Source organism: Aspergillus flavus, chromosome 3 (genome assembly GCF_009017415.1).
Source record: "Aspergillus flavus chromosome 3, complete sequence".
Classification (NCBI taxonomy): Eukaryota; Fungi; Ascomycota; class Eurotiomycetes; order Eurotiales; family Aspergillaceae; genus Aspergillus; species Aspergillus flavus.
In genome coordinates, this window is record NC_092407.1 from 4046774 (window position 1) to 4066053 (window position 19280).

Sequence of the window (19280 nt, forward strand, 5' to 3'; positions counted from 1 at the left end):
ATTGATACAGTGTGCTTGGAGAGGGTAGCAAAGAGCGCGAAGAACCAATCTGCCGAGGTTGCTGATTGTCAAGCAGGGGCAACTCGAGAGTTAAAGTTGCATTGATGGCGAGTCAGGCAAAAAATATGAACCTTTTCAATAGTCGCAAGGGGCTAAACTGCATTGACCACGAATCACCATGTCTAGGTATAAGAAGGCTCGCATTGCGTCAAACATTGCTCCACCACCAAAGACACTATTTCCAGCTGTGGATACAATGGATGTATCGCCACAAGACCCGGGTTCAGCTGCGGAGCTGCTCGGATGGCTGGCTATATCGACTACATGCCATTACAACTCTAAATGACCGTATCATAGTAGAGCTTAGAAGAATGGTAATTTTGCGAATTGCCATGACCAGCTGACCATACCAGAGGGTAAATCAGTTCCCACACGACGTGTAAGGATATCAGCTACTTGCCTGGGTCATGGCTATATAACCCTACAGAATATACCTTGGGAGTGGATGTAACCACGCAACTTGAACTCAAACAATCTCCAATTCCATATCTCTCTTTTGCACAGTCTCTTTCCAGATCTCCAGCACAATGCCCGGAAAACAATTCCCCCTCAAGGAGTACATTGCCGCTCTGGCCAAGTTTCTGGACACCATAGAGTACCAGGACGACAATTTCAGCCATGAGCAGCGTGTGGAAAGTCTACGATATGTCTACCAGCACACAGCAAAACATTTCGACCAACCGATCGAAAAGGCTGCGGTGACGGTCAGTCCCAAAAGGCTGCAGGCTGTCATGCGAACTAGCACACTCGTTACGGTCTATTGCTGGGTCAAGTGTCCACTTGATGTCATGGTAGGCGTGTCTATCTACTTTGCCTATATCATCATGCTGGATGACTCGAGCGACACTCCCACCACAGAGATGAAAACCTTTTGCGAAGATTTGATCAAGGGAAGGCCTCAGAAACATCTGTTTTGGCAGCGCATGAATGCGCATCTGACAAACTTCCTACGTTATTACGACGGGTTCTGTGCCATCACGATCTTTAGAAGCACATTGGACTTCTTCCAGGGCTGCTGGATCGAGCAGAACAACTTCGGCGGCTTCCCTGGGTCGAGCTACTTTCCACACTTTCTTCGGCGTCTAAATGGCCTCGGCGGCATCTCTAGCGCTACTCTCTTCCCCCGCTCGGAGTTTGATGAAGGGACTGTCTTTGAAGAGATCGTCACCGCAATCGCACAAATCGAACCGCAGCTTACACTCTGTAACGATCTGATCTCGTTCTACAAAGAATACGACAGTCCAAGGGATCAGATCAACTTGGTCAGCAACTTAGCCCACTGCAACGGAGTTAGCTGGGAGATTGCCTTTGAGGAATTGACCCGCGATACGATCCTCTATTGCGAGCAATTGGTGACTGTCTTCAAAGGCAAAGATCCCAAAGTCGAGGCTACCGTTCGTGCCTTCGTCCATGGCTATGTCACCTGGCATCTGTGCGATCCGCGGTTCCGCATGCAAGAAGTCTACGAGCAGGCGGGCCAGAGTGAGGCCGATCTGAAGTTCCGTCACTTTTACGAGCAGGCAACCAGCATCGGCGTAATTGACTTCAAGCTCTGGGCTAGCCCGAGCCGTCTCAGCAGCGACAAACGGAAACACGAACAGGCTTTCGGTGATGATCCCCAGAATGGTAAGACCCGTGTGCTTGAAAGCATTGGGCAAGCGAACGCCAGCGAAGCTGTCGCGTTAGCTCCTCTGGCTTAGCGGGTAGATAGGTTTGCCGATGTAGACCTTTTCCTGTGCCCTCATCCTTGCTCTATCATTGTTTGTATGCGCCAATAGATTTATCACGTTATTTTTCTCCAATTAGAAGTATTATCTGGTTAAGTCTGGACTTCAATCTCAGCCGGAGAAGCTTCTCCCATGTAGCTCGCTTCTGTTTACCTCGAACCTCATCGGCATGTCCGGTCAGCCGAGTCAGCAACCATGGATCTTCGCTGCGTATCATACAATACAAGTAACCGGTGGCTTTTGTGATCGACAAACTCGAAGATCAGACCTGAAAGATGAGAGCTGAACCTCGCAAACGCAATTACGCACCAGACTGACTGTATTATTGAACTCAGCACGGCTCGTGTACAACCAAGAAAGCTTCCGGGAGGTCTAAAAAGATGTATGCTATCTCTCTTTCCATATTGCATGACGGGTGGGTCCCGGAAATGTTTTCCCTCGAGTTAAACTAAGTTGATTAGATCATTGGCGAGTTGGATGCCGTGCCGATCGCGGCACATTTGTATACAGTATTTGACATATCACTGCAGGTAGACGGTACGGAGTGGCCCGTGCACCGTATTAACGATCTAGATGCGTGGTGGACTGTTGGCCCACCCTTATCTGTGCATAACTAGTAGCTTTTGACGAAGCAACTGTCGGCTCGTAGCCTATAATTCTTTCCCGTGTCGAGGAATTTAAGTCGATCATGGTTCAATGGTCAGGTCGGCAGAGGTGATAGTCAAGAGGCGCAGCTGAATGATTTTTTTCAAGACATCCCGCTTAGAAGCGATATTTTTGTGGATATCATGAAAGTATAACAAATCGAATAACTCGTTAAACTAAACCTAATTTCGCAGATCAAGTTCACCATGTCTCGTACAAGGCCCCTTCGGAAGCATCATTTTGCGTAATTAAGTAGCAAATCACAAACAGTGTTTTTGAATTACTCTCATTGACGCGTAAGTTCGGTCACAGTCAAGTCAAAGGCACTACACGTCGCCGGGGTTGATCGAAAATTTCCCTAGTCATAGAAATACTCAGTCTACTCGGTGGCCTACTGCTTCATTTCTCGTATGGTCAAAATGGCATGGCGTGTGCGGTATGGAGCGGAAAATTGAATATGAATTGCTTGGACTACCTAACTAAAACGAGCGTAGAATGCAGACATAGTGATATCACTGAGATAGGAACAAGCTATGACAACTAGAAATGGGTCAAATACAGAAAATGGCGATGACATTCAGTGGCCATAATGGACGTTTCCGATTTCCCAAGTTGAACTGGTAAATTCCGCCCGCGTTCAGTTTGCGTACCGAACTTCAAATCCACCGGTCATGAGTTGATCGGACTCGGTGACCTTCTCAAACCAGAGTGCCCCTTCCTTGCGGCGCTTCTCATACGGAGCGGCATATCCCTCTCCAAATGGTGGGTGGTTATGGTACGTTGTCGCGCACCAGATTGCGAACCCGGTGGCGAGATCCTCTTGAGACAAGAACCAGCGGCGTAAGTCAACGGGAACGGCTTCAACAGGGTTCTCGGAGAAATAATCCTCCTTGCGCTGAAGGTATTCCTTTTCCAACTCAAAGCACCTTTGCTTGAGCCAGGCTTTGGCCTCTTCAACTGACAAGCCTTTCAGCCTGTTCAGAAGAGGGATGGAGTTGATCATGCTGCGGCCTTTGCCGTAGGTGGAGTGTATCTCAGCCTCTTTGTCATAGTGGTAGTAGTCGTAGACATAGCATGAATGAGTCCAAAGGGGCAGGAAGATGTCCCGAACAGAGTCCAATTGGTCCTGTGTCAGATTCAACTGTGAACCGAATTCAGCATTGTCACACGCCACTCTGTATTAAACCGATTAGTAAATAAGAATAGGAGAAATAGGAATTAGTGTGTGACTTACGGCCAGGCAATGTAGTTCGTCCGATCGAGGGCGTATTCTTTCATCGTTTTGTAGTGGGCCATTTTGGGTTCCATATCGGTTCCCTCGACCAGCGCAACCAAGGACTTCACACACTTAGGTCCCAGCTTAGGGTCCAGGTTTTCCAGGATCTTGGGCCATTTGGTCATCGTATTCTTGTAGTTTGCTTGCCAAACTGGGTTGTCATACTTGGGGTCTTTAGGGACAGGGTTCGCGTAAAGTGTAGCGTCCAACTACAAGCAGAGTGTTAGAGACCAGAAAGAAGCAGAAGGGAGAGCAAATCAACCAAGGGAAAATAGAACAGGGAGAGGTAGTATACTTACCATTTCCGTCATTTGCTTTTCGAAGCCTTCATAGAGTACATCTCATCAGCAAATCTCTATAGTGCCATATTCAAGGAAAAGTTCTCCTACACTCATAGAAACTCAACACTTCATTGAGATAGGCCAGCATGGCAACTCGGTCTGGGAAACTTTCTGCGAAGGTGACTGCAGCAAAGTTGCCCCTAGGCCCCAAGGCTCCCGGCATGGCGCCGACATCGTCTTTGCCAAACACATCAATTTGGGCTTGGATGGAGGCATCATCTGCGCGTTGAGCGTACTTGCTGATATAGGGTGGAAGTGTTTTGAAGAAGTAGATGGGGTCATCCTTCCAGAGCTTGCAATCCAGCATAACCGAATGTCTTCTGAGTCCTTCCATGTTGCGTAGCACCTGGGGGCTGGTTTATCTTGATCGAAAATTGCGAACAGCTCAAATTGCTCAAAAGGTTGATAACAGTAGGCAGGTAAAGAAGGGAAATAATAACCAGAGTCAGATTTAAATAGCTGAAGCTCACTTGTCATGGGCGAGCATAGCTGTGAGTGACATGTAGGAGGTAGGAGAGCCTTTCCTTCTATGGAAAATGGACAGCAGAATCCAGCGGAAAAAAGACTAAGATTAGCGCGAGGTACCATTTACCCCCCTGTATCTCAGCTGATCGCCATCAATTTTCAGTTCTGGCGTGGCGTAGCTGAACAGTACATATCCATTTGAAGTGATCTATGGATTATTGATGGGATGAGAGTTTACTATGGAGTAAGTAGATATCGTATGCGGGTCAGATACTCTCTATGTATTTTGCAACCCTACTGTACTAGTGGTGTATGTATTACAATCTTGTAAGGTCATTACCAGATCCGTACACGAATGAAAATCGCTGTACGGTATTACTGGAACCTAACTTCTCATTCCAAGCCTGGGGGGTCTTGAAAATATCACAAAAAAAAGAAAGAAGAAAAAAGAAAAAGAAAAAGAAATTGCCAGTAATTGAAGTCATAACTTGATTATTGGTTACGTCAGTGTCAAATGTGACACGCAAGACAATGACTGGTTGTGTTTTTCCATAGCTAGCAAAACAGAATCGTCTCTACCTCCTCTCTGAGTTCTAGTACTTCCTACGTAAGATCAATCAATAAACCAAAATTCTATTGACCTGTTAGAGCCTAAGTATTGGAACGTTTAGTTATGCAAGCGCCTCTCTACGTGAGATCCAATACATCTCCAAGTCTTTAGTATCCCGCCGGACAAAGATCAACCCACCCAAACTCCTATACACTAGCCGGTACAACCGAGGGAACCCGTCAGCATTTTAGCTATAGATAGATGTCCGCCGCAGGGTCGCTAGACATGTATATAGTTTCTCTGTCGCTATGGAATCCATTAAAACCAGTTGAAAGACATGTTGAATATGCTGGAGCACAATAATACATTAGTCCATGGACAACTACATAAACACCGGGATAGGATATCAAAGGGGAAAAAAAGACTCACCACCCATCTCAGGAAAATAGAGCCAATCATCAATGGCGAGTGACTTTGGAAGGGCCACAGATTCGGCCACGCAGTCTGTTCCATCACACGTTGGGCCCCATATGGTGTATCTCTCATACTCGTCCTCGCTGTCCAGAGGATAAAAGTCTCCTGATGCACGAAGAACCTTTGGTTGCGGACCGGGCTCAAAGATATTGCAGATGAAAGTACCGTATACACCATCATTAAGGTAGAGCATATGTCGATTTTCCTTGTCCTCATCATTAGCAGCAGCATCACGCCGCCCAATGATTCCGCAAGCCAATGTCAGGGCGCCTGCCGCAAAGTAACGCCCGGGCTCGGCCACGATTTCAACATCAATGCCGCAGAAATATTTACCAATACACTGTCGGATGGAGCTGGCCATAGCATCGAAGTTATGAGCTGAGAAACCACCCCCAATATCTAGCAGGTGCATGTCATGGCCGGTACGCAGCCCAGCGTCGAACACTTCGCGGGAATTTTGAATGGCCTTGTCAAATGCAGTTGGGTCTTTTGCATTTGAGCCAATATGGAAGCTCACTCCTACTACAGAGAGGCCCCAGGACTTCGCGCATTGCAGAAGTTTGACCGAAGTCGCTGAAGATGCCCCAAATTTGGAGCCCAACGAATACGTGGCAGATGGATCGGATGCTAAACATCTCAGAATTAACTGAGCATCCGGGAACCGCTGACGAATTTTCTGCAGTTCTGCCTCGTTATCGAATGTCATTTTCCTTACCCCGGACTGTTGAGCATATTCCAGGTCGGATATTTTCTTGCATGGGTTTGCAAAGATTATTCTTTCTGGTGCTACTCCTTGCGACATCACCAGTTCCATCTCATTCCGAGATGCGCAATCAAAACCGCTATTCATTGCATTCAGAACTTTGATAATATGAGTATCCGGATTGCACTTGACAGCTGAGGCGCATTGTCAGTCTAAAACCAAGCATAATAGAGAGAGAGAGAGAGAGAGAGTTCGCTAGGAGAGACCAACCGTAGAATGGTTTCACGTCCGGTAGGAGACTCGTCCACCGCTGATACTCGTTGTAGACATAGCCAAGGTCCATCACGCAAAATGGTTCAGACCGGTCCCATTCCGATGGCTGCGATAGCTTCCCCTTCATGGCTTCAAGAACTATGCCATTTGTTCGTGGCCCGCATGTTTTGCTGTGGCAAAGATTCCCTTCTGGAAACCAAGCTACTGAAGACGTTTCCTCTGTCGCGTATGGCATTTTTACCCTTTCAACCGAATATGAAGCTTGATCAGTAGTGGACAGGCTCTGAAAGAAGAATCAGATCGGACGAACTGAGAGAACAGTGCATCAGATGGGTATTCCAGGGCTTAGTGATATATAGTTCCCCAACCCCCCTTATAGTTATGTCGTACTGCCCTCCTCACCGTAATTTAACTAGCCGTCCATGTTCAAATCCCCACCCGCTTCGCAGATTAGTTTGCCCCCATTCTAGATAAATGATAACACATAGACTGGCTAAAGGAATTACTAGATCTCAAAATGTACCATGGTCCTAAGTAAGAGCTTTGATCGCTTTAATTGGTTATGGATATGGGGATTCTCATACTCCGTACGGTACTCTGTATGCCTCCCTGATGGGTGGGGCGGCTGAAAGAGACGGCGATGCAGCAGCCAGCTGTATGTACCGCAAGGATCTTGGAAAATAGCGCGGCTTCGGCTGAATGAGCTGAAAGAGCTGGGCGGGGCATGCAGTGACGAATCCTAAACATAGCCGGAAAGGCAATTGTCTCGACCCGCTTTAGGACACCGTACTAGACGGGTTGTTTTCGCTAGGGTTTGGAGATGATGTACTCCTCTCCTGTGAGATAGATAAATACTAGTTCCTTCGACCACTAACATCCTCATTCGTTTTAATTCTGAGAGTTGTATCGAGTCTCTACATCCATATACCTGTATACCTCAAATCTTTATCTCTCACTACTCCCTCTCTTGGGCAGAAGTATGTCAAAGAAATCCTTCACCTCCCCGGATGATCAAATCACGCTAACAGCACGGTAGAATACATCACCATGTCTGAATTCATCCCTACCTGGAAGCAACCCAGTCACCCGGAGACCCTCCAAGTGATCAAAGGTGCGACACCATACACAGCAAGTGCCCGCTCCTTAGTGGCATTGCCTGCCGGCGCATTGTTCAGCAAGATCACCACGGCTATTCCTGCGCCCAAAAAGACCTATACGTCTGTTCAGACCGGACCGGGCCTGAATATCGAGCTGATGTCCGACCTTGTCTACTGCAACCACTCCTGCTCTCCTTCCCTCGAATTTGACATGTCAACATTTGAGGTCCGGGTCTCACGGGACCGGCCACTCTCCGTGGGAGACGAGTTGACATTCTTTTATCCCAGCACCGAATGGGACATGGTCCAACCATTCAACTGCTTTTGTGGGTCTCAGAACTGCCTTGGACTCATCGCAGGCAGTCAGGACATGGAGGCATCCGTTCTCAGCCGATACTGGTTGAATCCGCATGTGAAGGATTTGTTGGCAGGAAAACAGATGACGGTGGCTCCCGAATCTACTGAGGAGATTTCCCTCAAAGCTTGAGTTGATCTCACAATGGAGGAATAACTGGGGGCACAAACTCGGTCAACTTGTTTTCTCCTGTATTGGGAAAAATACATAGACTTGATAGAGCTGCAAATAGACATGGCGCCCAACTGGAATAATTACCACCAGGAGATGGTGATGCATCGATCATCAATCACGTCAATTGAGTTTAATCAGTTGACTTTTCGCATCCTTGTAAATTAATCTTATATAGGACTTGTACATGTACTGTCCCGTCTACTCGGTAATGATACAGTAACCCCTCGTTTCTGTCTTTCAGGTCCATTCGCGTAATGCAGAAGCTAATGCGAGTGTTTCGCTTCGTCTTGTTTTCTTTCTTTTGTTTTTTATTCTTCTTTTCCTTTTTTCCCCGAAATGTTGACGATCCTAATATCCTTCTAGCTGCAATCTTGAACTCAAAAATATTGACAGCTCGTATTACAAAAATATTGGAGCATGTATTTTAGGCTGGGTTCTGGAACGCCGATCGGCAGTGGCGTCGCAATATACTGAGTACTTCTCCTGTCACGTACATACACGGTCAAAGAGGCCAAAAATTCGCGCATATCTCCTAATCGTGCATGGGAAAATCACACCCGAGATCTGTAGCGAAGAACTGGTATGGAATTGGATCAACTAACTTGTAATTTTCGTAACATGCTTTATCCAAGTATCAGCGTATTGATTTATCTAGGCCATTCTGATAGGGAGCGTTCAACAATTATTACCTATACCACTGCTGCACGACTCTCTGGACTCTTAATGATCCCGAGGCGCTCTATTTAAATATATTCAATCATCCTGTTCACTAATTGGTGCTGACGAGGTCTACTCATAGACATCTAATTGTCTGACCACACCACTCGCTGTTTGTCAGCATCACCTATCACTCCAATACAACTACAATATCAGCTTAGAACCATGGCGAAGGATCAGTCCATGAGTCGCACAGCAAGCTTGTGTCAAGAAATCACAGTTCCGAAGACGATTCCAGTCTGCATACAGGATGTTTTCTACCGGCGTGTCCTGGAGCAACATGATGCTCCTGCGGTGTGCGCCTGGGATGGAGAGCTGACATATGGAGAGTTGGACGACAAATCCTCGTCTTTAGCCAGAATTTTGGCGCAGAAAGGGATTCATCGAGGAAGTTTCGTGCCGCTGTGCTTCGATCGGTCACTATGGACAGCAGTGGCTATGCTGGCAGTTCTCAAGGCTGGCGGTGTCTTTTGCTTCCTAGAGCCAAAGTACCCACTGGCTCGACTGGAACACATGTGCCGTCATATAAATGCCAAGATGGTGCTATCCGGTGAATCTCGGTCTGAGCTGGCGAGAAAGCTGGGTGAGCACCTTGCGGTGAACGAAGATTTACTAGCGACCTCACCATCGGATCAGGAACTGGTAGATGTGGCTCCGAATCAAGCCGCCTACGTCGCCTTCACCTCAGGGTCCACTGGCAAACCTAAGGGTATCCTTGTTTCTCACCAAGCTTTAGTCGCCGGAATTCTCTACAACGATAAACCTATGTATCTGAATCGGACTTCCCGAGTCTTGAGCTTCGCATCATTTGCATTCGACGTCAGCTTCTTGGAGCATTTTTGGGCGCTCCTTGTTGGAGGTTGTATGTGCATTCCGTCTGAGTCTGACCGAGAAAATAACCTCTTGGAGGCAATCGAGAACCTGCAGGTCAATTGGGCCTTCCTTACTCCTTCTGTAGCTCGTGTACTCAACCCCACGAAACTACCAAGTCTGAGACATCTCATCATGGGAGGAGAGCCCATCACTCAGACAGATATCGACATGTGGTCACCGCATGTCCATCTCATAGGCGTGTATGGCCCAGCAGAGTGCGCGGGGTGCACCACCATACAATCCGACTATGGGAAAGTAGAGTCTGCCGCGAATATTGGTTTCCCTTATGCCGTCACCTGCTGGATAGTGGATGAGAACAACCATAACGTCCTCGTCCCAACCGGCTCTATCGGGGAGCTTGTGGTCCAAGGCCCCAGCTTAAGTGAAGGCTACGTCAATGATCCAGAGCAATCAGCAAAGTCATACATTACAAACCCTCTTTGGCTTTCTGGTTCCAAGGAAGCGGAACAACAGTTATATAAAACAGGAGATCTGGTTCGTCGCCTTTCTGATGGCTCGCTTCACTTTATCAGCCGCAAGGATACGCAGGTAAAAATTAACGGTCAGCGCATCGAGCTCGGAGAAGTTGAGCACCACACGCGGGCAGTCTTGGGGGGTAACCGAGAGGTCATTGTGGAAGCTGTCAAGGCCGGTAGACCATCATCATCTCTGGTTGCCTTCATTGTCACAGACAACATACCCCAATCTTCTACCGAGCTCTTCCTAGCACCAGACGCGGGCTTCAAGGATCGAATCAACACAACCAAGTCGCTGCTACGCGAAAGGTTGCCTGATTATATGGTCCCAGAGACGTATATTTCTATCAATCATCTCCCTTCGACAGTGACAGGGAAAGCGGACCGCAAGCGCTTGCGAGAGCAATTCACGCTACTTACGCGTGCCCAGATAAAGGCTTACTTCGGTCTTGAAGACAAGGTGAAAGTCATGCCACTTACAGAAATAGAATTGAAGATGCAGAGACTTTGGGCCAAGGTGCTCAACCTAGACCTGCATGAAATTGCAAGAGATGACGATTGGGTCTCCCTGGGCGGCGACTCTCTTGGAGCTATGCAACTGGCGTCACTTGCCCGTTCAGAGCAATTTTTCCTGACGGTTCCTGAGATATTCCGCCATAAAACGATCTCCATGCTGTGCCAGAATATAAAAACAGACGTTTCCGAGACCATAGAAGAGATGAAACCATTTGCACTTCTATGCGACCATGAGCTGGAAAGCGACCGAATTCTTCAGACCATCGCAGATCAGTGCCAAGTATCTCAGAACTCGATCGAGGACGCTTATCCTATCACCTCGCTCCAGCTTGATGCATCTATCATTCCCATCCAATGGGGGCTAAATTATACACTACGACTTGAATTCAAATTGCCGCCCACTGTCGATCCAGCTCAGCTCACACTTGCATGGGAGATGACGGTTGCCTCCAACCCTGTTCTCCGTACGCGCATCGTTGAGCTGACGAAAGACCATTACATACAAGCGGTCATTCGATCGAAAATTCCATTAGAAAATCTTGACAGCTCGAATATGGCTCGATATGAGCCTGCTGTCGATGTCTGGGGAATTGGAAAACCCCTGGTGCGAGTCGGTCTTCAAGCAAATCGGTTTGTCATGTTGATACATCATGCTATCTACGATGGCCAATCTCTACCCCTTGTCTTCCGAGACATCTCCAACGCATACCAAGGTCAAAAGTTGGCCTTGATACACTTTGCTCCATTTGTTCGGTGGTCGAAAAGCCTCGATGCCCCTAAGCGTCAGTTCTGGATTGATAAATTCGCAGGGTTCGACGGCAGAGTTTTCCCTCCGGTGCTGGATCCATCGCTGGACCCTGTCGAAAGCCGCGAACTTACCGGACACCTAAACATCGTCCACGATGCTTTCACGGCTACTAACAAGATCCGCGTAACGTTAGCTATCGTGATCTCCTGGCACCACGGTACCAACGATGTTGTATTCGGGGGCGTCTTCGCACGGCGATCGGCACCCATCCCGGATATCATAGATTCAGCCGTTCCGACGACTGCGATGCTCCCTGACCGAATCAAACTGGACCCCGACGAGACACTCAGGTACAACCTGGAAAGAGATCAGGATAACATCCTGTCCTTGATGTTGCACGAGGGAATTGATGACCGAGATATCGAACAGCTGAGTCCCGAATGTGAAGCAGTAGCATGCAAGTATGGTACCCTGCTTGCTGTGCAACCTGATTTGGCCACCGCATATCCAGAGATGTTTCGAGAGCGGGACATGCAGTATTATGGTCCTATTTGCGCTTTGAATGCTCTGATGCAGTGTTACCTGTCCCCTGAATCTGCGACCATCTCTCTTCGCCTCAGCGAGAGCACGATGGATGGAGTATACCATTGGGGGAGATTCCTGGATGAATTTGAAGCTGTCTTCCACTTCATCCAGAAAAACCCGGATGTGAAGCTTTGTTATCTTCGACGTCAGCTGGACATTCCAAATCCCCGTTCCCCCGCATAGATCTTGTCCCCCTGACACTAGTGTTCGGAGGCGTCACAAGCCATTGATAGTACGGGGAGCAGGGCACGAGCCTTTGAGAATCCTTGTGGTGTGATAATGTTGCTCATGGAGTGACTAGTGTTAGCACTGAGAAGAATGTAAGCTAGCTTAAGGGTGACTACTTATACTTGGAATTATATTAAATATATTACCCTCCTGCCAGTACTTACTCCTATATCAAACTAATAGTAGTACTCCATACACAAACTGGCAAATCTAAGGCGGATTGATAGCACGAAAGTAATAGAACAATAGCTAAATCTGGTTTACTCCAAGTACAGCCTAAATCACCAACAACTTTGAGATCTTTGAGCCTCAGGATTCTAGACAGAGGCATGTCTTTAGAAGGCGCATCGCCCCACCCAGAAGAAAACCTTATTCTTTGCCTGACGCCAACGGACTGATGGATCGGAGGCCTTAAAATCGAGGTCGTTTCTGAGAATGAACAGCTGCCTTGACGATAAGCGATTGTTAGAGCTTCCAAGATCAACATTTAGCTATATGCTACCACTGCTGATGTTCGTACAGGCTATCTATGCACAAAGGTATAACTTATCACCAATCAAACAATTTTCCGGTGCTTTCCGACGGTTGTGGTCGACATGCTGCTTGAAGAAGCTCTCCTTCCGGAATGAATGGTCTCTAGTCATCTCCCCCACAGCAGCATTCGAAGCAAAGATGACCACAGCAACTAGCACGATAAGGCCTTCTATTCATCTGTTATATGCACAGAGAGAGACATACGTGTCATATCAGGCCCTTCTTCCCTCACCGCCAACGTGCAGACCTATATGCCTAATGAAAGGGGAACAGCGACGAAAATGTTGCAGCTTGCAAGTGGTACGGTGGCCTGAAGGTAATCAAAGCTATATCAAACAACGTAGTAATAGATGCAACACAAGACAGAGAATGGTATATTGAACGAGGCTTTTAGGACTCCTCAATAACATGTAACAGAGAATCTCATATTTGAGAAGTTCATCCTCTTCGCATGTTCAGCTATCTGTACCTGAGGATATAGAGTCGCCAGTACTATATGGCCCACTTGGGGATGAAAATTCTTTCCATATTTCGATGAACCGTATATTAGAACTCACACTCTGAAACAAGTCCCCACATAGGTGTTTAACCTTCAAGGCCTTTGCGGGTCCCCTGAAAATAGTGGCTGATCAGTTGTGTTCTCCTGCACACGTAGGAGTTTCCATTTCTCAGCCATTCCTTGTGGTAAAAGTATAGTTGATCTGGGATAATATCAGATACATTCCACCATGGGACCATCAATAACACCATACACCCGCAAGCTGGCGCGCAAAAGCCACTGCAAGTCTCGTCTTGGCTGCCAAAACTGCAAGCGGCGAAGGGTCAAGGTTAGTTGCTTTGCTCTTTTGCTTGTGTCCAAGACAACGAAACTGACAGAGCCTGTCTCAGTGCGATGAGATAAGGCCACTATGCAGCAATTGCATTTGCCACGCAATTGATTGTGACTTTAATTCTCAATCACGAGATCCTTCTAGGCCATCAGCAGAAGGAAGTCCTATTACTACAGACTTATCAACGTCCGACGAAACCGATGGCGGTTATACTTATATCACATCCTCAAATTTCAAGCCACCTAAGCGCGCACATATCGTGTCATCAACCGCCATGCATCAGCCACCGCGGTTGAACCAAATCTCCCAGAAAGTGACACAGAGGCCATTCCAATTCACCGCCACTGACATGCCTTGTTCCACCATCTACTAACCTCGAAGCACCTGATCGGCTGCAGCTCTCGCGCGCAACAGGAGCTCTGCCGTCTCGGCTTTACCCATCACTACGTTCTACGCCTACTCCTCGCCTTCGCCGGCTTCCACATAGTACAAACACTCGGAGACTTATCCAACAGTCCTTACCTGGGAATGTCGACAGACTTCTACACCGAGGCAGAACACCATCTCAACCTTGCAGTACGCGAGGTCAGCACACTCGTCACGCAAATTCAACCCAATAATTCAGCCTCTCTGTACGTGTCTACCATCTTCATCTTCCTCTCCTCACTAGTCAAAGGCCCCCAAACAGGTGAGTACATGGCCTTTCGGGACGACGGGAATCCAGGCCACCTCAGCCTGTTTCTCGGCGTCCCATCGATCTTGGAACTATGCCAAACCGACATCCACCCCAGTGTGTTCGCGATCCACGGCGGCGAGGAAGAACAACAACACCCAAGTCCAGAAACCCCACTGAACACCAACACCCAACACAACCCAGAAACTCCCACCCATTACGAGGATCACCTCGCCGCGTTTCGTGAGCTACTCTCCACTCTCATCCCCACCTCCGACCCCCGCGCATCCAGTTACCAGCAATCCCTGAACCAGCTTCATTTCAGCCTCCACGCCGTCCTGGGTCCTCTGGGGCTGGGATGTCGCTTTTCCCGCTGGTCTTTGCTTGGCTGTATCGACTTCCGGATGAGATTGTCTATGATCTGCAACGAAGAGAGCCACCTGCTCTTATCCTCTTTGCCTTCTTTACCTTGCTGCTGAACCAGCTTACCCAGGTGTGGTTTATTCGCCCTTGGCCACGGCATATCATGTTTGGCATCTATTGTAACCTGGATCCGGGATTTCAGCCGTATATTCGGTGGCTTATGGGTCATATTGGCGTTTGCCCGGCTCAAGTCTCTTTGAGTATTGATCATTTGGAGTCGTTTCATGCCAGTTCTATGTAATGGGTTGCTAAGTATCTGGTCCGAAACAGTGTATTATAATCAGTTTCTCATATATCCATGATTTAATCATTTAATTTACAGGTCATAGGGTCCAACGTTCCACACCAGTAGGAAGCTAGAGTGATTCAGCTGATCGGAAGCCAGCCTGCTGTCCAAAACCTAACTTGGATTCGCTGCACCACTACAGCCGTTCGCTTTCTGCACAGTACTCAACAAGTAATAATATTCAAACTGAAGTCCTCGCCCGGTCTCTAAAGAAAAGAAATAATAAATTACAAAAAAAAATCAGACAGTGAAGGAATGAAAGGAAGAGAAAGTAAACGATTGTTGTCTGTACCCCTGAGGAGTGGAAGGTGACAATGCGCTCTAAACACAACGGAAGCTCTCCACTGACGAGATATCTCCGCCCATATATTTGGCCTGGGCGGGATAAGGGCACACTATACGATGCTGCGGTTCACCCTCGGGCCTGGCATATTCCACCGGGAGGGTTTCTGGAGCAGTGCCATTCTCCACCCACCGTCTCAGTGCATCAAAGATCGTAGTCGGCTGGCCGCCTTTCCCGCCGGAGCAATGCCCGAGCCCGGGCGACTCGAAGTAGCGAAAGAAGTCCTGGACATCCGGGAATTGATTTTGGACAGACTTGTAGTAGAATTCGGTACCCTTCGTAGGAATGCTCTCATCGGCCTGTGATATGGGTCCTTAATGTTAGAAGCTTGGGGTAACTTAGGGCTACAAAGAGAAGAGGGAGGAAAGCAACAAACCATGCCATGATACGTGAGGAGCTTCCCGCCTGTCTTGCGGAAGGCAGTCAAGTCTGGATCGGCCGCGTTGATGGTGCTGGCATATTCTTGGGTGCCGAGGTGGAAGAACTCTTCATAAACCTTGGGGCTCATATGGATAGTGTCAAAACTGGCATTCTTGGCCACGAACAGGTTGAACCACATGTCTGACTGTGAGGAATTGACGCCAGGTACGGAGCCGAACTGGCTGATGTCGGCCCCCGGGTTCACCCCATACCACAGTCGCTCGCCGTCCGCGGTCTGTGGTCCTGACCAGGCGGCATCGGCGATGAGCGCGGCGCCGGGACTGAGAGCCATTGTTTTGTTCAGAGCGCTGCAGGTGAAAGTCTTATTGACAGAGGTGTACGGGCTATATTCGCACGCCGTGAGATTAGAGATGAGCCCGTCCACAATTCCGTCCTTCGCGTCACAAGCGGCCACAGCCTCGGTCGTCAGAAAGTCCAACTCGCAAGCCAGTGGGTTGACTCCATGCCACTGACGCATCAAAAGGGGATAGTACAGGGCGGACACAAACTTGGTCCATGATTGGGCAGGAGCCGAGGCGACAATGCCATCGTACGCCGTGGGGTACCGCTGTGCCAGCATCAAGCCCTGTCGACCGCCCTGAGAACAACCACTCCAATAGGCGTAGTCTGGAGCTCGACCGTAGAAGCTGTTGACCAGGCTCTTGCCTATAATAGCTTGATCATTCAAGGACCGGGAGCCCAGATTGTTGAACGCAACATAGTCAACGTTCCCGGGGCTTTGGAGCGCCCACGAGCTGGGCCCGACGGCATCCCCCAAGCCAGCATCGGTGGTGGTCGCCGCATATCCCTCACCGATTGCGCCACTCATGAAGAACTGAGATAGCACGAACCGTCCAGCTTTCCAGCCGCCACCTCCTGTGGCTTGCAGTCGGCCGTTCCATTTGGTCCGAGGCGGAAGCCAGGTCTCAACTGTGATCTGGTCGTTGTAACCAGGGTGCGTGTAGGTCACGGTGATGTTACAAAATTGCGCATTGCGCACATCAACATCGCCATGATTGTAGTTGAAACCGGCCGGGACGTTGAGGGTGTAGTTTGTGACCCACGAGGCTGACAGGGAGAGAATCTCTGCCCCGAAGACGGTGGGAGATTGAATTGCTGCAGGCGAGCAGGATGTGATGTTCATCTTGAATAAAGAACCCACTCTGCATAAAGATTTGAGGATGTACTGAGTCCTCTGATTGACAGCAGCACTCCTCCTCTTTATATACTTGACTTGAACATTCAAGACTACTACTTGTATGATACCATCTCATCAAGTTCCTATTGGATTGATTTGATACGAATGCGAATTTCCTTGCAGACAGGCCCTGGTTTGGAAATGAGTGGAGAAGGCCAAAATCTCGCGGCGGGCCATTTGTAAGGAACGGTCGGCAACAGTAAAGAAAAAGTATGAACCGTGAAATTGATCTTACAAGACTCTTCTGATGGTTGAAAGCTATACTATAGTAGAAATGACCCACTTGGAACCGCACACCTTTCCGATTCGGGCAGTTCGTGTTCGGGTCTCAGACATGAGTGGATCTGCACCGTCAATCTATCTCCACTACCAAACCTTTAAGGCTTCTAGAAGTCTACCTCAGGAGTATCGCTGCAGTATTTCTCTAGTATTTGAGGACGAGTGAGTCAGTGGCGAAAGGAAAAGGAAATGAGGGGGGACTAACCCACAAAAAAAAAAAAAAAAAAAAAAAAGATACATGTCAAAAGCAGGAGCGAGGGAGAACGAAGATATTTGAAACTAGACAGAATAAAAGACTATTAAAGCTCGCTGGGGCGCCCTACCTTTCATAATCTTATACTCCAAATCATCCGTAGATTTATCGCAATGGGTCAATTTGGCCAAGTAGTGTGGAGGGGTTTCCCATGCGCTCTGACAATTGGTTCTCTCATCTGCCTTGTCATAGTTGGCCTCGGTTGCACTCGAGCTCACAAGGCAGAGAATCTCTACTTTTTGCGTGTAAGTCAATTATGCCTCACAACCAGGACTCAGCCTCATCCTAGTATCATAAACAGGTTGAATTGCAAAATCTGACGGTAACCTCCCACTCCGTGATCGATACCACTCTTGAACATTTTAATATTACCCATTTGGACAAGTTCATCCAAGCCCTCGACGAGGTCAACAACACAACCGGGTTAAATGATTTCTACTCGATCGGGCTCTGGAGCTACTGCACCGGCAATATAACAGACAATGGGACTTACAAAACCACCTACTGCTCCAAACCGCGGGGCGGATTCTGGTTTGACCCAATCGACACCTGGGGCCTAAATGGCACCAACACCAATGATTTTCTTCCTGGCAAACTCAAGAAATCGCTAAACATGTATCGCAATGTGTCGCTGTGGATGGCCATCATCTATCTAATTGCAGTGATAGCCACCGTCTTGGAGATCATGACCGGCCTCATGGCCGTTGGAGGCAATCGCCTGGTCAGCTGCTTCGCATGGCTCCTCGCCGGGGTCTCACTCCTCTTCACCACGGCCATGTCTATCACTTCCACTACCATCTTCGCGACCCTGGCCGCCACCGTCAAAACTGTGTTGAAACCACACGGGATCACCGGGCACATGGGTCGACATATATACGCCGCCGCATGGCTCGCGGTGGTGCTATCGTTCCTGGCTAGTGCGCTCTGGTTGCTGGACTGTTGCTGCTGTTCCAGGCGTCGCACCACACCTCGGCCGATTGCGGCGGATCACCAGCAGTCATACGGCTATAGCTCCGTGCCATTAAACGGTGTGACTGCTCCGCGGCATACCCCCTATCCACCCGCCATGGTCTTTGCGTCGCCGCCCAACTTGCAGGGGTCATATCAGCATCCCATGCATCAGACCCCGACTCACAGTACACCAGAGGATGCATGCGAGCCGTACAGACATGGCTGAGCTTATACAAACTCTGAGAGTCAGAGGGTCGATGGCGATGCATCTCACGCAAGTTGCTGTCTCTTGGAGGCGATTGGGATCCAGAGGTTCGATAATGAGAAAGTCCGTCAAATGCGTTGGTTGCTTTTATAGGTGGTGGGTTCGGGGGTTTCATTTGCCCTACGCCCATGCCTGAAGACCATGCAACCGCGTACGCCCGGGAAGGAAGAGAGGCTGAGGAAAGAAGACAAGGAGGAAGATGGAAAAGAATGGAGGGAAAGAGGGGGGGTTTATACCTCCGCGCTTCGCCGCTCCTCCCGGATTCGGAAGGAACTCGGTCACGCCCAACTGCCCTCAGGGGACGCAGCGCTTTTTCTTTCCGGGAAAGAGAGGCTCCGTCTTCCTCACGCTTCCTCCAAGTGTCAAGACAATCTACAAAATTTATATTAGTATTATTACAGGAAATATCTAGCTCAATTGCACTATGTCGAGGTTAGAGATTTGACAACTGGAAATTAGTCTGACCAGCAAAGCCAACTGAGTCAACCAGACTCGGCTACAGATGATATAAACCACATAAGAATCTGGTGGTCTATTTACTA

The 19280-nt window shown here is 48.6% G+C and overlaps 8 protein-coding genes across 8 annotated transcripts; 5 read left to right on the forward strand and 3 right to left on the reverse strand.

Moving 5' to 3' along the window:
- Window positions 1-587: 587 nt before the first annotated feature.
- F9C07_7423 (putative trichodiene synthase) lies at window positions 588-1760 on the forward strand (the record flags this gene model as incomplete). Its single annotated transcript, XM_041285498.1, has 1 exon — window positions 588-1760. One exon carries the CDS (start codon window positions 588-590, stop codon window positions 1758-1760), a length of 1173 nt encoding a protein of 390 aa, XP_041145132.1.
- A 1140-nt stretch (window positions 1761-2900) lies between these two features.
- On the reverse strand, window positions 2901-4727 carry F9C07_2282492 (isoprenoid synthase domain-containing protein). The gene is made up of 4 exons (XM_041291296.2): window positions 4098-4727; window positions 4008-4033; window positions 3667-3917; window positions 2901-3607 (listed from the first exon to the last, which is right to left on the reverse strand). The coding sequence occupies exons 1-4, from the start codon at window positions 4381-4383 to the stop codon at window positions 3070-3072; spliced, it is 1101 nt and encodes a 366-aa protein (XP_041145133.2). The 5' UTR covers window positions 4384-4727; the 3' UTR covers window positions 2901-3069.
- Window positions 4728-5315: 588 nt separating this feature from the next.
- F9C07_7425 (putative ornithine decarboxylase) lies at window positions 5316-6749 on the reverse strand (the record flags this gene model as incomplete). Its single annotated transcript, XM_041291297.2, has 3 exons — window positions 5316-5413; window positions 5494-6435; window positions 6512-6749. 3 exons carry the CDS (start codon window positions 6747-6749, stop codon window positions 5316-5318), a joined length of 1278 nt encoding a protein of 425 aa, XP_041145134.2.
- An 812-nt stretch (window positions 6750-7561) lies between these two features.
- F9C07_7426 (putative galactose-proton symport) lies at window positions 7562-8098 on the forward strand (the record flags this gene model as incomplete). The annotated part of the gene is made up of 1 exon (XM_041285499.1): window positions 7562-8098. The coding sequence occupies one exon, from the start codon at window positions 7562-7564 to the stop codon at window positions 8096-8098; it is 537 nt and encodes a 178-aa protein (XP_041145135.1).
- A 648-nt stretch (window positions 8099-8746) lies between these two features.
- F9C07_2282495 (uncharacterized protein) lies at window positions 8747-13175 on the forward strand. Its single transcript, XM_041285500.2, has 2 exons — window positions 8747-12375; window positions 12467-13175. The coding sequence occupies exon 1, from the start codon at window positions 9023-9025 to the stop codon at window positions 12236-12238; it is 3216 nt and encodes a 1071-aa protein (XP_041145136.1). The 5' UTR covers window positions 8747-9022; the 3' UTR covers window positions 12239-12375; window positions 12467-13175.
- Window positions 13176-13545: 370 nt separating this feature from the next.
- F9C07_7428 (uncharacterized protein) lies at window positions 13546-14799 on the forward strand (the record flags this gene model as incomplete). Its single annotated transcript, XM_071511623.1, has 2 exons — window positions 13546-13644; window positions 14029-14799. The coding sequence occupies 2 exons, from the start codon at window positions 13546-13548 to the stop codon at window positions 14797-14799; spliced, it is 870 nt and encodes a 289-aa protein (XP_071365227.1).
- Window positions 14800-15350: 551 nt separating this feature from the next.
- On the reverse strand, window positions 15351-16936 carry F9C07_7429 (putative feruloyl esterase; the record flags this gene model as incomplete). The annotated part of the gene is made up of 2 exons (XM_041291298.1): window positions 15351-15671; window positions 15749-16936. 2 exons carry the CDS (start codon window positions 16934-16936, stop codon window positions 15351-15353), a joined length of 1509 nt encoding a protein of 502 aa, XP_041145138.1.
- A 564-nt stretch (window positions 16937-17500) lies between these two features.
- Window positions 17501-18699, forward strand: F9C07_2282498 (SUR7/PalI family-domain-containing protein; the record flags this gene model as incomplete). Its single annotated transcript, XM_041291305.2, has 2 exons — window positions 17501-17767; window positions 17824-18699. Exons 1-2 carry the CDS (start codon window positions 17636-17638, stop codon window positions 18697-18699), a joined length of 1008 nt encoding a protein of 335 aa, XP_041145139.1. The 5' UTR covers window positions 17501-17635.
- Window positions 18700-19280: the final 581 nt, after the last annotated feature.

Coding starts and splice junctions, on each gene's coding strand:
- F9C07_2282492 (XM_041291296.2), bottom strand. CDS start 4,383: ATGGAAGGACTCAGAAGACATTCGGTTATGCTGGATTGCAAGCTCTGG. Junction 4,034..4,097: donor AGTGTTGAGTTTCTATGAGT/GTAGGAGAACTT, acceptor TACTCTATGAAG/GCTTCGAAAAGCAAATGACG. Junction 3,608..3,666: donor ACGAACTACATTGCCTGGCC/GTAAGTCACACA, acceptor GGTTTAATACAG/AGTGGCGTGTGACAATGCTG.
- F9C07_2282495 (XM_041285500.2), top strand. CDS start 9,023: ATGGCGAAGGATCAGTCCATGAGTCGCACAGCAAGCTTGTGTCAAGAA.